The sequence below is a fragment of the Phoxinus phoxinus genome (genome assembly GCF_949152265.1).
Source record: "Phoxinus phoxinus genome assembly, chromosome: 17".
NCBI lineage: Eukaryota > Metazoa > Chordata > Actinopteri > Cypriniformes > Leuciscidae > Phoxinus > Phoxinus phoxinus.
The window spans coordinates 14,262,485-14,276,079 of NC_136892.1; the positions used below are offsets into that span (position 1 = coordinate 14,262,485).

The 13,595-nt window shown below is 37.9% G+C and overlaps 1 protein-coding gene across 2 annotated transcripts in view; it reads left to right on the plus strand.

The window, feature by feature from the left end:
• The window catches only part of adamts2a (ADAM metallopeptidase with thrombospondin type 1 motif, 2a), a 73,041-nt gene that overhangs the window by 25,250 nt on the left and 34,196 nt on the right, over positions 1-13,595 (plus strand). The window contains exon 3 of one of the 2 annotated variants that reach the window (XM_079586811.1): positions 1,002-1,170. In XM_079586811.1, the coding sequence (XP_079442937.1) occupies positions 1,002-1,170 (169 nt within the window). Of the gene's footprint in view, positions 1-1,001; positions 1,171-6,007; positions 6,107-13,595 lie in introns of those variants that run through there. The other variant, XM_079586812.1, reaches the window with a different exon arrangement.

The following is a 13,595-nucleotide window of genomic DNA, read 5'->3' on the forward strand; positions in this document are numbered from 1 at the left end:
GGAGCAGGAGGGAGTGAGGGAGGTGGCGGGACCACTCGCTGTGTAATATTTCCTGGGAGACCAAGCTAAACGACTAGCTCAGCGGCCTGCACTCTGCCGGGCTTCAGTATTGTGATGACTGAGGGGGCTCCGGCGTGACTTTAACAGCCCTGTTTGAAGTTCACATTTGATATTCCACCACATCAGAGAAGAGGTCTACCATTGCTATTCAATTCGTGCTCTCATTGGGGCTGTCTAATTTGCTATGGAAGCAAAGGGAAAAGACCCTGTGTTCTGGCAGAGAAAAGACAATAAGTCGTAGGGACTGCGACGTGTCCTACAATCGATTAGCTCTGTGTGTCTAAAGCCTTGTAGCCTCTCTCTCTCTCTCTCTCTCTCTCTCTCTCTCTCTCTCTCTCTCTCTCTCTCTCTCTCTCTCTCTCTCTCTCTCTCTCTCTCTCTCTCTCTCTCTCTCTCTCATATTACGTTCTCAGCACCCCTGGCAGTGGATGCGGCTCGTCGCTCAAAGCCAACGAATCTCAACTAGACACATCGAGATCGGAACATGAGCTGTCAAGTGTGTCTGTCAGTGGCAGAGAGATTCATATTGATCTTTGCTCGCGGTTTGGATTTCCCTCTTTGCCCTCATAGACTATTCTCACCATCATCTTTAACTGGACAAACAAGACGATCTCATGTTTGCTCCCTTAAAGCAGCGAATTGTTCTGAAACATTAGCGAGAGTTTGTTTTTGCTTGTGACAGGCAATGTCACAGAGTTTTAGAGATGGTCGGGGCCCGAACACACGAGTTAGAGGCAGAAAAGGGATGGATCGATTCAGAGATCGGGTTGCCCGAGGGTTTCTTCCAAAGCTGATGAAAACATGATATAGCAGGCTTACAGAAATAGCCTTTATAGCTGATTCGCTTAATGGACTTGATGTGCAAGCTTTGTGCTGTACCTGCCTTTGAAATTCCTAATCTCTACCTCTCTTTCTCTCTTTCTCTCTTTCAAACCTGTCAGGCGGGGATGATCCGTGCAGGTCAAGAGGAGTTTTTTATCGAGCCACTGGAGAGAGGAGGCGACATGACAGGAGAGGAGGAAGGAGGACCCGGGCGTCATCACATCGTCTACCGCTCCTCTGACATCAAGAAGCCACCCGTCAATCAACCCGCTGACTTTCACCCCAGAGGTCAGATCACCTATGACACCAGCTCTTCATGGAGCTCTGCAGCGAGTCCTTCACATGCATGCTGATGACTAGGGAGGGATGCTGGGGTTCAATTTCAATGCTGTTTTATGGCGGTTTGGTGGCGCTTTGGCTTTGTCTTTCTGATGAAACTGGTTGGCCAAGGGAGGATTGATGGTAAAGTTCGCATTCTCTTCTTGCCTGGTCAACCCAGTAGTTAAAATTTCTACTTGCTTTACCAGCAGTTTCTCTGTGCCCACCATAAAATGATTATAAATACATTCATTTTAATTAACTTTAACAGCTCACTGACCCTCTCCTTCCTCCCCAATTTCTGAGAGGATTTAGTTAAAATAAACTAAATTCTTGCCATAATAGGCACTGGAATAAACCAAATCTACAACATCTGGCTATATAGGAAATTCCATAAATGTATAAACACTTTTGCTGTAAAATAACGGCACACATGGCAAAACATTACTGATTGGTTTGTAGGTTTCAGTCCATTCTCATTGCTGCTACCAAGACTCAAATCATTCTCAAATCTCAAATCATCATTGCAATTTCGACAAAACCTCCTCTATATAAACCAACAGTTAAAAAAAGTTGATAAACAAGAATTTGCTATTAAATCTCTGAGACAAACTAATGTTTAAGTTTACTAGGCATAAAAACGTATGTACATGGTTGCACTGGCCCTCTCACATTGACCCAGATATGAACGGGGTAAGATCAAATATTTGGCATGATTGTTTAAATAATGTGTGAAGCACATTACATTTGAAAGCGTGTTAAATGTAACCCTTTTAGCAATACTGCTTAGGCTGCATCCATTTGAACTAGTTTATAATCAGAGCTTCACTGTCTATCAAAGCTAAAAGCCAAGTCTTGTAGTGCAAAAGAAATAGTTTCTTCAAAAACTGACAATTCAGGTGAGTAAATAATGTAACGGGTTTTTTTTTTGGTTGAACTATTCCTTACTAAATCAGGATACAGTACGTGGATGAAGTAAAGAAAGTTCTCCAGGGCTGAGTCATTGCCCAGGCTGTCAAACGTCCCTCCACCCCCATCTTTGTCTCGCTCAGCATCCCGTGTGAGACGTGTGAGGAGAGGAGCAGCAGAGTGACTGGATAAAGTCATAAACTTCTCTAAAAAGGATTCACATGTCACTTTGAGTTTGAGCGGTCGAGTTCAGCCGGGGGATATGGAGAGGCTTGACATGTGTCACAGTCCCTTCGCGTTTTCATTTTTCTTCTCAGCCTTGTTGTTTCAGAGGGCTGCATGAGTTGCTTAACTGCAGTGCTGCATAACAGAACCCAGTCTTGACCATTTGACAGAAATTCTTTCTTATCCTTTTTAAAGGACTTTAGTATTAGCACTGTAATCATTTCGAGTATATTTTACTTTTAAAAAGCATTTTACTTTTATTTTATTTTTTAAAAGCGACATTACAATATTGCATTATGCATCATAAAAAGTAAAGGCCCATTCACATCAAGAATGAAAACGGTATTGGTGTTTACACCAATGGACGATAAAGTGTATTCGTTATATTGAAAGTAATGGTTTTTGATTGGCTATCATTCATTGACTAAAACAAAATGCTCAGAAAGGGATCCCAACAATATCGTTTCTCTTTGTCGTTATTGTTATGGTTGTGGTGTGGTGTGGACTTTTTTATGGTCATAGTTAATATTTTAGGTGCCTTAACTAATTACATTTACATAATTACTTTTTATGGAAGTAATACTTTAAGTTGCTTTTGTGCTACTTTTTATTATTATTGGCTGACTGAGAGTCTCTGTTGTTGGCTTTTTATTTTATTTTATGTTTTTTGTTGATCAACCAGGGTGAATTCAAGTTGATTTTTACAAGTCAAGTTTTCCAAGTCATCTCAATGGCAAAAAGTGTCCCAATAACCCTGAATTCATCCCTACTATTAAAAATTTAGGGGTTGTTACAATATTGTTGTGATGCAGAGTCAGAGGCGTGCGGGTCCATTTGCAAACACTTTATTAATAGAAAGCAGGCAGAGAGAATGCAGTGGAATTAGTGAATATCTGGGTAGATCCAATACTCATAGACGATACCAGGCAGGGGTCGGGGCAGGCAGGATAGCAGGCAGTGGACGGGAAATCAGGAAAGACAATTGAATGTAAACGCTCAGAGATGTAGGCCGTAGCTGGTACAAGTCTTCGCAAGGAGCACTGAGAGTTGGCTGTTTAAATAGAGAGGAGAAGTGGTTGCAGGGCTGATGGGAAAAGTAGTTTAATATTCAGGTGAAGATGTTCTTTGATGACCAGAGAGAGATATTGATGAGTGATCTATGACAATTGTAATGTTTTTGAGGCATTTATGTGATCGAAAATACAGTACAGGCAATATTATTGTGAAAGATTATTTCAATTTAAAACATCTGTTTTCTATTTTAATATATTTTACAATAAATTAACATTTTCAGAAGCAAGTACTAAATATTTCTTATTAATATCATTGTTTATAACAGTTGTTGCTTAAAAGTTCTGTGGTAACATACTTTTTTTGATGAATAGAATGTTTATTTGAACTAGAAACCATTTGTAAAATTATTTGTTAATGTCTCTGATGTCACTTTTGATCAATTTAATGCATCATTGCTAAACAAAAGTGCATGGTAGTGAGTGCACTTTGCTTGCAATAACAACAATACTTTGAATGCGGGATAAATGAATGAACAAGAATGAAAAAAGTGAGGAACAAATGAATAAACCCATAAGTCTCAAGTTTGCCTAGGTTTGCAGAGGTTTTTGACAAGATTTATGCTGGTTGTCTCGACACTGACAGCTTGTTACTTTTTAATTGTGTTTCAAATTAAGATTCTAAAACATAATTTCAAAGTGAAACGTGTATGGTTAGTATAAAGACTGAAATCAGCAACTATTAGAAGCGTTTTCTCTCACATTTCAGGCAATTGTTTCTACACAGCAGTTGATTCTTCTGGGGGGGGGTTCCGACCACATCAAATTAAAGTCATAAATCAGTCATAACCCTTAGGGGTGTGTCCGTTTATCAGATTCAGCTTTATTCAGCTTTAACTTGAGTGGAAAGGTTACACGTGCGCCAGTAGGCTTGATGTTGAATTGCATTGTGGAAGTGCGGTTATGCCCAAGCCGCTACTAAAAATATCAGGACAATATATCTGTAAGTGAATCTCTGTGTCTTGAGCGAGCAGGTCTTTGGCGACATCAGCTGGAGCACGTGTGTGCGTATGAGAAGCTGCTGCTCTCATTGAATTCCAGCAGAGACATGCTGGACTCAGGCAGCCAGTGTCTACGTGGCAAAGCTTGATGAGAGTTTAAGTTCTGCTTGGCAGACGTGCACATTTCAGAATTGCTGCAAAAATGGTGGGAGGAGAGACGGGTGAGAGGTTTTTTCCCTAAGTTTCATAATCAGATATTCTGGAAAAACTCCTCCGCTCGGTTTATATAATTTCTTTATAGTTTATTTGGTTTAGATAACTGCGTTAGAGGGTTTGTTTTGTGAATTACCATGAACTTGTATGGACTAGATTTGACCTTGACTTAGTCTTTGGCCTTCTAGATTTGAATTTACTCTATAATGATGTATCTCACGCTAACATGCCAACATGGGGCTAGATAGTGTATGAATGTCTTATTTTATTGTACTTTTTGGAAGTATCTGCCAGTCTCAAGCATTTATATGACTTTAGAAACTGTGGCTGCACTCTTTCTAGAAAGCTCTTATTCTGTTCACTTACACAATCATAAAAGGACTTCCTGTTACTGTAACCTGAGAAAGAGGGCTAGCCTTCACAATACTGATTCATCAATACTTTGTGCCTTCTCTACAAACAATGCGTTTGGTATTTTGTTCACTGGCCTATCAGAATAATGCAGGTGAATCCAGAGGTTCTCCTCTGTGGAACGAGGACGGCTGTTTTTCAAAATATGCTAAATGGCGGACATGCTAATTATTTAGCATGTTTCAATCCAGGTTGCAAGTTTAATTAGGCATTCTGTCTAATACCAATAAGCCGATAACTAGGCCTATTTCCATGATTTAATTTTCCCTGGATGCAAAGCTATTAAAATTCTATACTATTTTGACTAAAAAAAATAAAAAATAAAACATATTGCATCATAATGTTTATTCTGTAAATTACAGAATAAGTACTTACATTTTTCCAACATTGTTATGCAGAAGCAAAACAAAAAAGTGTAAACATTTTGGAAATTCTATTTGATACATTTCTTGATTTCTTATTCATATTTGCTAAATACGTGGATGCAAATCTGTCTATTGAAAGCAATAGGTCTCATGAGAAATATTGAAGATGACCTTACATATAAAGATGGAAAAATCTGAGCCTTTTTGCCTTCTCACTTGTCCCTGCATTCGAGAAGAGTGTCGTTTCTGCACTTTTGTGATATTTCAGCCCACACATATCAAGCTGCAGCATACCAAATATGCCATAATGCCTTCAGATAGCCATCGAAGATCATACAAGTCTGTGTGTGGGGCTGTGTGTGTGTTCACGGCTTTAGAAAATGTGTGACAGCATGTGTTTTTCATTTAACGTTTTCCCAATCCCTGAAACAAAAACATTCCGGTTGTTCCATTGACTAATAGATGTTGGCTTGGTCTTACAGAAAGGAGGAGCACCGGCTTCCTCAAGTGCTGAAAATATCTCCATTTGTGCTGGGCCACCTTTGCAGCAGTGCAATGTCTTAAGAAGGAGAAAGGAGAGCTAATGAAGAATGATCTTTCCGTGCCTCGAAAATCCCTCTTGTGAGATGAGCTAACTCAACAATGCTCTGATAACTGATGTGCTTATGTGAATGAGACATTAATTTACAGATTACAGGGTTTATAGGTTTAAGATTGATAGCCAAGGTAAAAATGTGATGAAGTACTCCCGAGAGATGATGGGGAAATCGAGGTAATCGATCTACGATTCACATTCATTTGTTTGTTGTGCTTGCACAAATAGTAATTTTAAGTTGACAATGTTGAAATGGCATATGTTTTTGAATGCTGGTTTGTTGATGTCGACCAGCAGATGTGGTATATATATATATATATATATATATATATATATATATATATATATATATATATATATATATATATGAAGTATATGTGAATGAAATCAACTTTATTTCTAAAGCGCTTTATGCAATATAGATTGTTTCAAAGCACCTTTACAATAGAAACAAATTATGCTGTAAAGCAGCTTTAAATAGTCAATCGTGTCATTATTATTCAGCTCAAGTCAGTTCAGTATTGATTCCATGTGTAAAATTCATCAGTTGTGCATACATACTGTATACAGTGTATTTATTCACATACATGTATACGTGCGGCAAACTCCTGTACACTCCACTGCACACTGAACAAGCAAAAGACACAAGAGAATACATGTTTCACATAGGTGCGTAGTTTGGTGTGTATGTAGATCATCATTTTATGTTTGTGTGTAGAGTTAATACACAAAAATAGAATTTTTAGAAGAGTTAAAATAGTTTTGAATGAACTGTTTACTTTTGCAAGAGATGTGTGACATTTTGCATCTTGTGTGCATGTTTTGTGGTTTTGTGTAGAGTATAGAGAAAAGGATCATAGTTTCAAAAACTGTGTGTAACCATTTTTGAAAAACTGCACTTGTAGTATAAAAACCATTACGTCTAGTGAGTGAGTGAGTGAGTGTGTGAGTGAGTGTGTGAGTTAGTGTGTGTAGGCTCATATTCCTCTGTGCTGAGTCACTCCTTCATTGAGGATACTCTTGCTTGTCCAAGACCTTCATTCATCCTGCATGCAACATAGTTTTTCAATCTGTGTTGTTGTAATAGAGTAACAAGTTGGTTCATTCATAGACAACCTACATTTGTGCAACATTCATAACCAATAAACTTAGTTGTTCTGGTCTTTGTTGAAATCAGTGCAGATTGGAGTTTAATGAACTTTCCTTGCATCACCTGTTTGTTGAACATTTCAAGTTCTGTATCTTACGGTTTCATTTACTTCGACATCTGTCAGCATTGATTTAAAAACCAAGCTGTATACTTGTTTTGCATGAAAATTTGTTTTGTTTTGCAATGTGTTTTGCAATAATCATGTCTAATTTGATTAAAAATGAACTGTACCATCAGAAATGTAAACACGACACAGTGTCTCTGAGGTATGTTTATACAGAAAAAAACATGTCAAAAGAGCTTCCACTGCCATATTCAAAGAGGATTCCTCCAGTTGTTAACAGATCCGAATGACTTTGATTTCATTTTCAAAGCAAAGGTTCTGCTAGAAAGCTTCTAAAAGATTCAGTTTTCATTTTATCCTTGCAGATTTTCGCGACGCTCCCGTTTCCTGAATACAAATAACCCCGATATGTCAGAACTGACAAGCCCAGCACTCATTGATTCGAAGAATTATGATAATTGGCAACAGTTACTAACTGCCTGGCCTTCATCAATATTCTGTACATCAGCATCGTCCCTTGCAGACCCGGTGTTGGAAACCCCAGCTACAGTCGAAAACGCCAATTACTTCAGGTCAGGGGATAACTAGGGGCAGACGTGGTCTATCAGAATGGTAACCAGAATATAAGATGCTTGTTTTTAGCTTTCTATTTTTAGCCAATAGCAAAAGAACGCAGTGGCACATTGAAGGCCGTTACCCTTGAAATACGATGACTGTGGGATTCAGTTGGGTGTCAGCTGACATTGTGATACTCGCTTGACTGTAACAATGAGAGTATAGCGTAATGATGCTGACTTTACAGTCACTTCATAGTTTTACCAGAGAATGTCTAATAAGGGGAGAAGGTTCACTCTCGCTACACTTCCGGCTTCTGACTGGTTGCAGTTCCACTCTGATTCCACATGAGGGCGCTCACAGGACGAGTGCAGAATGAATGGAGGTCTATGGAGCTATACCCCTCAAAATCCACTTTTCTCAGGATATAATTTTTTGTCTAGTAATTTGAATGTTGTATTCGAAAGGAGATACAAAAAAATTGCACATTGCTGGGTGTTAGATTTTTTAGAGTCACTTATTTGCTTTAAAAAGTCTTTTAAAATGTCAATGACGTCATACATATCGTACGACCAGAGATACTGCTTCACGGCAATCCTTCAGTCACTTTGGTGTTTTCGCGCTCTGCACTTTCTTTTCTCTCGAGGCATCGACAACACAGCTGACACAGGTAAACGCACGTGCTAGAAGAGTTTCTGCTAGAATACATTCTGTTCCCGCTTCTGATGCTACGATGCCATCAAGCGGTATCTCTGGTCGTAATCAGTCATTCACTGACCAATCAGCGTTCATTAGCAGAATGCTAGCGTGTTATGGAAAACAACAACTCAACCTGTAAGAAATCGAAAGGACATAAGCACTCGTTCATTCAACTTTCGACCTATAACCCATGTGGAACTTGCAAAACCTACAATCAAATCTGAGATTTCTCAACGGCAATCGGGTGAAAGAGACAAATTTAGCCGTCTAGCTTCATAGACTCCCATTCATTTTGCACTCGGGGGTGATCGCCCCCAGTGGAACTCTGGTGGAACTACAACCAAAAATTCGGTACAATAGGACTTAATAGGGAGTGGGCAGGCTCTCCGTAGACGGGCTCTGGTTTTACCTTAAAGGGATAGTTCACCCCAAAATGAACATTCTCTTATCATTTCCTCACCCTTAAGTTGATCCAAACCTGTAGGAATTGTTTTTCTTCTGCTGAACACAAAAGAAGAAGTACAGACTACAGTTTAGAACAACTTGAGTGTGAGACAGAAATGATGAAAGAATTTTAATTTTGGGGTAAACTGTCCTTTAATACTCACATTATCTATAAAAAACGAACTATATTGGTGTTACTTAGGGGCCAATGTGTTTTTGTAAAAAAAAATATATTTTCATTATTTAATCAGTGGCTTTTTTTTCTGGTACAAACGGTATTTCTGGGCGACAGTATCAAACATGAACAGGTAAATTCATACTTAAAGGATAATTCCGGTATTTAACACCTTGAGTCTATATTGTAGTTTGTTTTGGATGAACAAGAGTGGTGGACAACATTTTTTTGACAATGGTTCCTCTCTCGAGTTTTTGACTATAAAAGAATTGGCCATGGACCCATTTAACATGGGAGTCAATGTGCATGTCCGAAAATGTCATTAAAACAACCTTTAACATTATTTTTCAAAACTGTGCAACTCACCGAGTGATTAGTGATGTTAGTTGATGTTCCAGAAACAAAAAGTGTTGCAAAATACAGTTTCTGTCGTGTTTTATTCGTCATTTTGTAAAATCCCATTGTTGAAAAAATAGTTCCACTATAGCAAAATAAACGGATTGGAATCATATATTGCGACGATATATTGTTTATAATCATCAACGAACACCACTAACCACTCGGTGAGTTTAACAGATTTGTAAACGAACATCATTGGCTGTTTTAATGACATTTTCGGACATGCACATTGACTCCAATGTTAAATGGGTCCATGGGCAATTCTTTTATAGTCAAAAACTCGAGAGAGGAACCATTGTCAAAAAAAATTTGTCCACCACTCTTGTTCATCCAAAACAAACTAAAATATAGACTCAAGGTCTTAAATACCGGAATTATCCTTTAATGCATCAAAAACAACTAAAAAGTCAGGAATTTTAGGCTATGCACTGCTTTTAGTTACAGCAACCCATGGTCTGTGCTGATTCTCATTAGAAAGTAATTTTTATTCTAAGCCAATACTTAACCTTTTCCATGACACTGGCCTTTTGTGTGGATGTCCTGGTAATTGCCTCTATCCTTTGTGTTGTTCCAGCACTAGACGCACATTTACAGGTCACCCTAACATATTAGTACTTGTTTTCCCAACTCTAATTAGACTCCATGCAGAAAACTTCAGTTTGAGTGACATGGACCAGCTTTGGTTTTCCTCTTTAGTTTATTTCTATATAATGTGCATATAAATACACAGCTTGATTATTTGGAAGTAGTAAAGCAGATGTCTATTGCACAAACAAAGCTGATGACCCATTTTATGGTAATTAGTCGTGTCAAACAAGGTAATAAGCATTGTCTGATGGCGGACATTGACCTAAATGATAGTTTATTTCGATTTCTTTTCTTTTTTTAGGAATTTGTATATTTATTGTTTCTGCTCATTTCTTTTTGGCAACATTTGCATTTGCGCTTATAAATTAATGTTAATTTTGGCAGTAAACATTGCTGATTTTTGTGGTGCATTTGTTTGACTTTCTATGTGATTAATATATCAGGGGGTTGCTTGTCTGAAAATAAGCCAGATGTTTATCAAATTCTATTTTATTATTAAACATAAACAATAAGTGTATCAGATGATGTACATTGCTTTGCCTCTTCCAAAACATTCGCCTCCATTCCGATCTATATTCATAGACTGCATTTACATATATTACCCTAAAAGTTCTAAACTAGGGGAAATAAAATCTGAAAGGAACTAAAGAAGAGCATTTGTTTGAATTACAATTCTTTGGGTATTGATCTTGAAATCCTGAATCGCTGATCCACGTATTTTTTTCTTGTTTCTATTTAATTAGTTTTCACTCAAAAAGGTTGGACTTTTTTTTGTGTGGGTTAACCCTTAAACACATACCTCTGGTCTTTAGTGACCCAGGACGGCATTCACTACCCTTCTCCTCATTAATTTTTTTAAGTTAGACATCAACCTTCTTAGTATTCCTCAATCAATTAATTATAAATAATATAACACGATTTTATAATAATAAAATTAAAAGACTGCCTGTTTTCCCATTAATTTTTTTGTAAAAATTGTATAGGGTTGCTAACGACCCGAGGTGTGTAACAGTGTAAGTATTTTTTCTGCACAACATAATTGAATCTTTGATGAATGAATAAGTGCAATTCACCTTTATTCCACAAGATGTCTGATACACAATGATGAAGTGACGTTTCACTCATAGTTACCGCAGGCAGAAAGCAAAAGAATAGAAAGAATCATCAGCAAAACTTGAAACGGGTCAGAGATTTGCAGAGCAAAAACTGAACGCAATCAAATATTAGTGTCACTGTCACTTGATGGAGGATCTGGTGAAGAAGCTGTCAGAGATCAAAATATTGATTTTGAAGTTGTTGATAGTGTGAAATGATAGTTTGGAGAATATTTTTGAGATCGCTAATGTAAGCCAGATGCTGAATGTACTGGGAAATGAGCTCTGACGAGGACAGTGGTGATGGCATAAAACATCTGCACAAACTGAACTCTTCCAAGCTCCAAAAGGTAACAAAATATGCTTTATTGTATTCTTTTGTAATTGTTACTTTAATATCAGGAGAGTTTTATATTATCGCGTCAGGGAAAGATCCATCTGTCGCTAAAGTCCCAAATATGTAATGATTGGCGAAACATTCATGCATTTAAAGGGTTAGTTCACCCAAAAATGAAAATAACGTCATTAATGACTCACCCTCATGTCGTTCTAAGCCCGTAAGGCCTCCGTTCATCTTCGGAACACAGTTTAAGATATTTTAGATTTAGTCCGAGAGCATTCTGTCCCTCCATTGAAACTGTATATACAGTCTACTGGCCATGTCCATAAAGGTAATAAAAAGATCATCAAAGTAGTCCATGTGACATCAGTGGGTTAGTTATAATTTTTTGAAGCATCGAAAATACTTTTTGGTCCAAAAATAAAACAAAATAAGACTTTATTCCGCATTGTATTCTCTCCCGGGTCTGTTGTGAATCTGCGTTCACGACTCCGCAGTGACGCTGCTGACGTAAGACGCTGATGACGTGTTATCTGGTGCGCCCGAGCTTCGTTTACAGTCTGAGGGAGACGCACGCTATATTCAAGCTATTCTACATTGTTTGCGTGGATATCATTTTTTTAATGGTGCGTAAATGTGCATGTCGCGGATGAGACACTTTTACAGCGTGCGTTTCCCTCAGACTGTAAACGAAGCTCGGGCGCACCAGAAATACACGTCATCAGCGTCTTACGCCATCAGCGTAACTGTGAAGGATTGACAACAGACCCGGGAGAGAATACAATGCTGAATAAAGTCTTATTTTGTGTTATTTTTGGACCAAAAAGTATTTTCGATGCTTCAAAAACTTCTAACTAACCCACTGATGTCACATGGACTACTTTGATGATCTTTTTATTACCTTTATGGACATGGCCAGTATACTGTATATACAGTTTCAATGGAGGGACAGAATGCTCTCGGACTAAATCTAAAATATCTTAAACTGTGTTCCGAAGATGAACGGAGGTCTTACGGGCTTAGAACGACATGAGGGTGAGTCATTAATGACATTATTTTCATTTTTGGGTGAACTAACCCTTTAAGGGTTAACACAACACTAAAATGTTGGATCACTGTAAAAGTAAGGGCTGGTAGCATATGGTAAAGAATCAAGGCTGCTTTTCTCATTTATTTTCTCTTTAGGCATTAAAAAATACTCAAATAAAACTAACATCTCCAAGATGAATCACAACATTAAACCATGTGATTTTAAGAGAAACTATTTAAAACGAATTGGAAATTGGTACTCGTCCAATGACAAAATGCTGAATTAGACACGTTCCTGGGTGGGTTAACATGTTTTATTGATCCTGGAACAACATTCCTGTCCGACAATATAGTCCTAACCATATCCCTACCCCTAAACCTAACCCTACCCATAAGTTATTCCTAAAATCAGAGGGAAATGACAGGTGAATAACACTGATCTAGAAGCACCTAATCCTGGTTGTAAGCCTAAACTTGACATAAACTGTAAACTTGTCCCTCAAATCTGATTGGTTGATTGGAATGTTGTTCCAGGATCAACAAAGATGTTGATCCAGGAACATGTTGCACTTGGTGAAATCAGGTTCTGCCATTTAAATATAGTATTGAATATAGTATAAAATACCATACATTCGAAGTTGTTTTGCAAAACATTCAAACGTATACAAGTTGTTTGACAGTGTCAGGAGAACTGAACCATCCACAGTGCTTGATGGGAGTGGGCGGTCACTTCTGAGCTCTTTTGCTGGGGTTCTGGTTTCCATAGTGACAGCGACTTCTCTGATTGGTGAATCACTCCTTTAGGATTATCTCATTACTTCTGAATACATTTTAGAAATTATATTAGAACATCAAATGGCATATACACATCTGTAGACATAACGTTTATCACCTTGGGAAGAAACATCATATTTCTCTTAAAACACTGAGAAGAAGTCACTGAGCACATAGCAGCGACTTACAAAAAAGCAACATGTTTTTAGACATGATACCATGGTGTTGTAAAGTACCATGTAAATACCATGGTAAATGAATATGATAATCATTGTAACACCACAGTGATTATTTTGTAAGGGAAGTCAAAGGCAAGATATCACTGAATTGGTACAGTAATCTTTTTCTGCCTGTC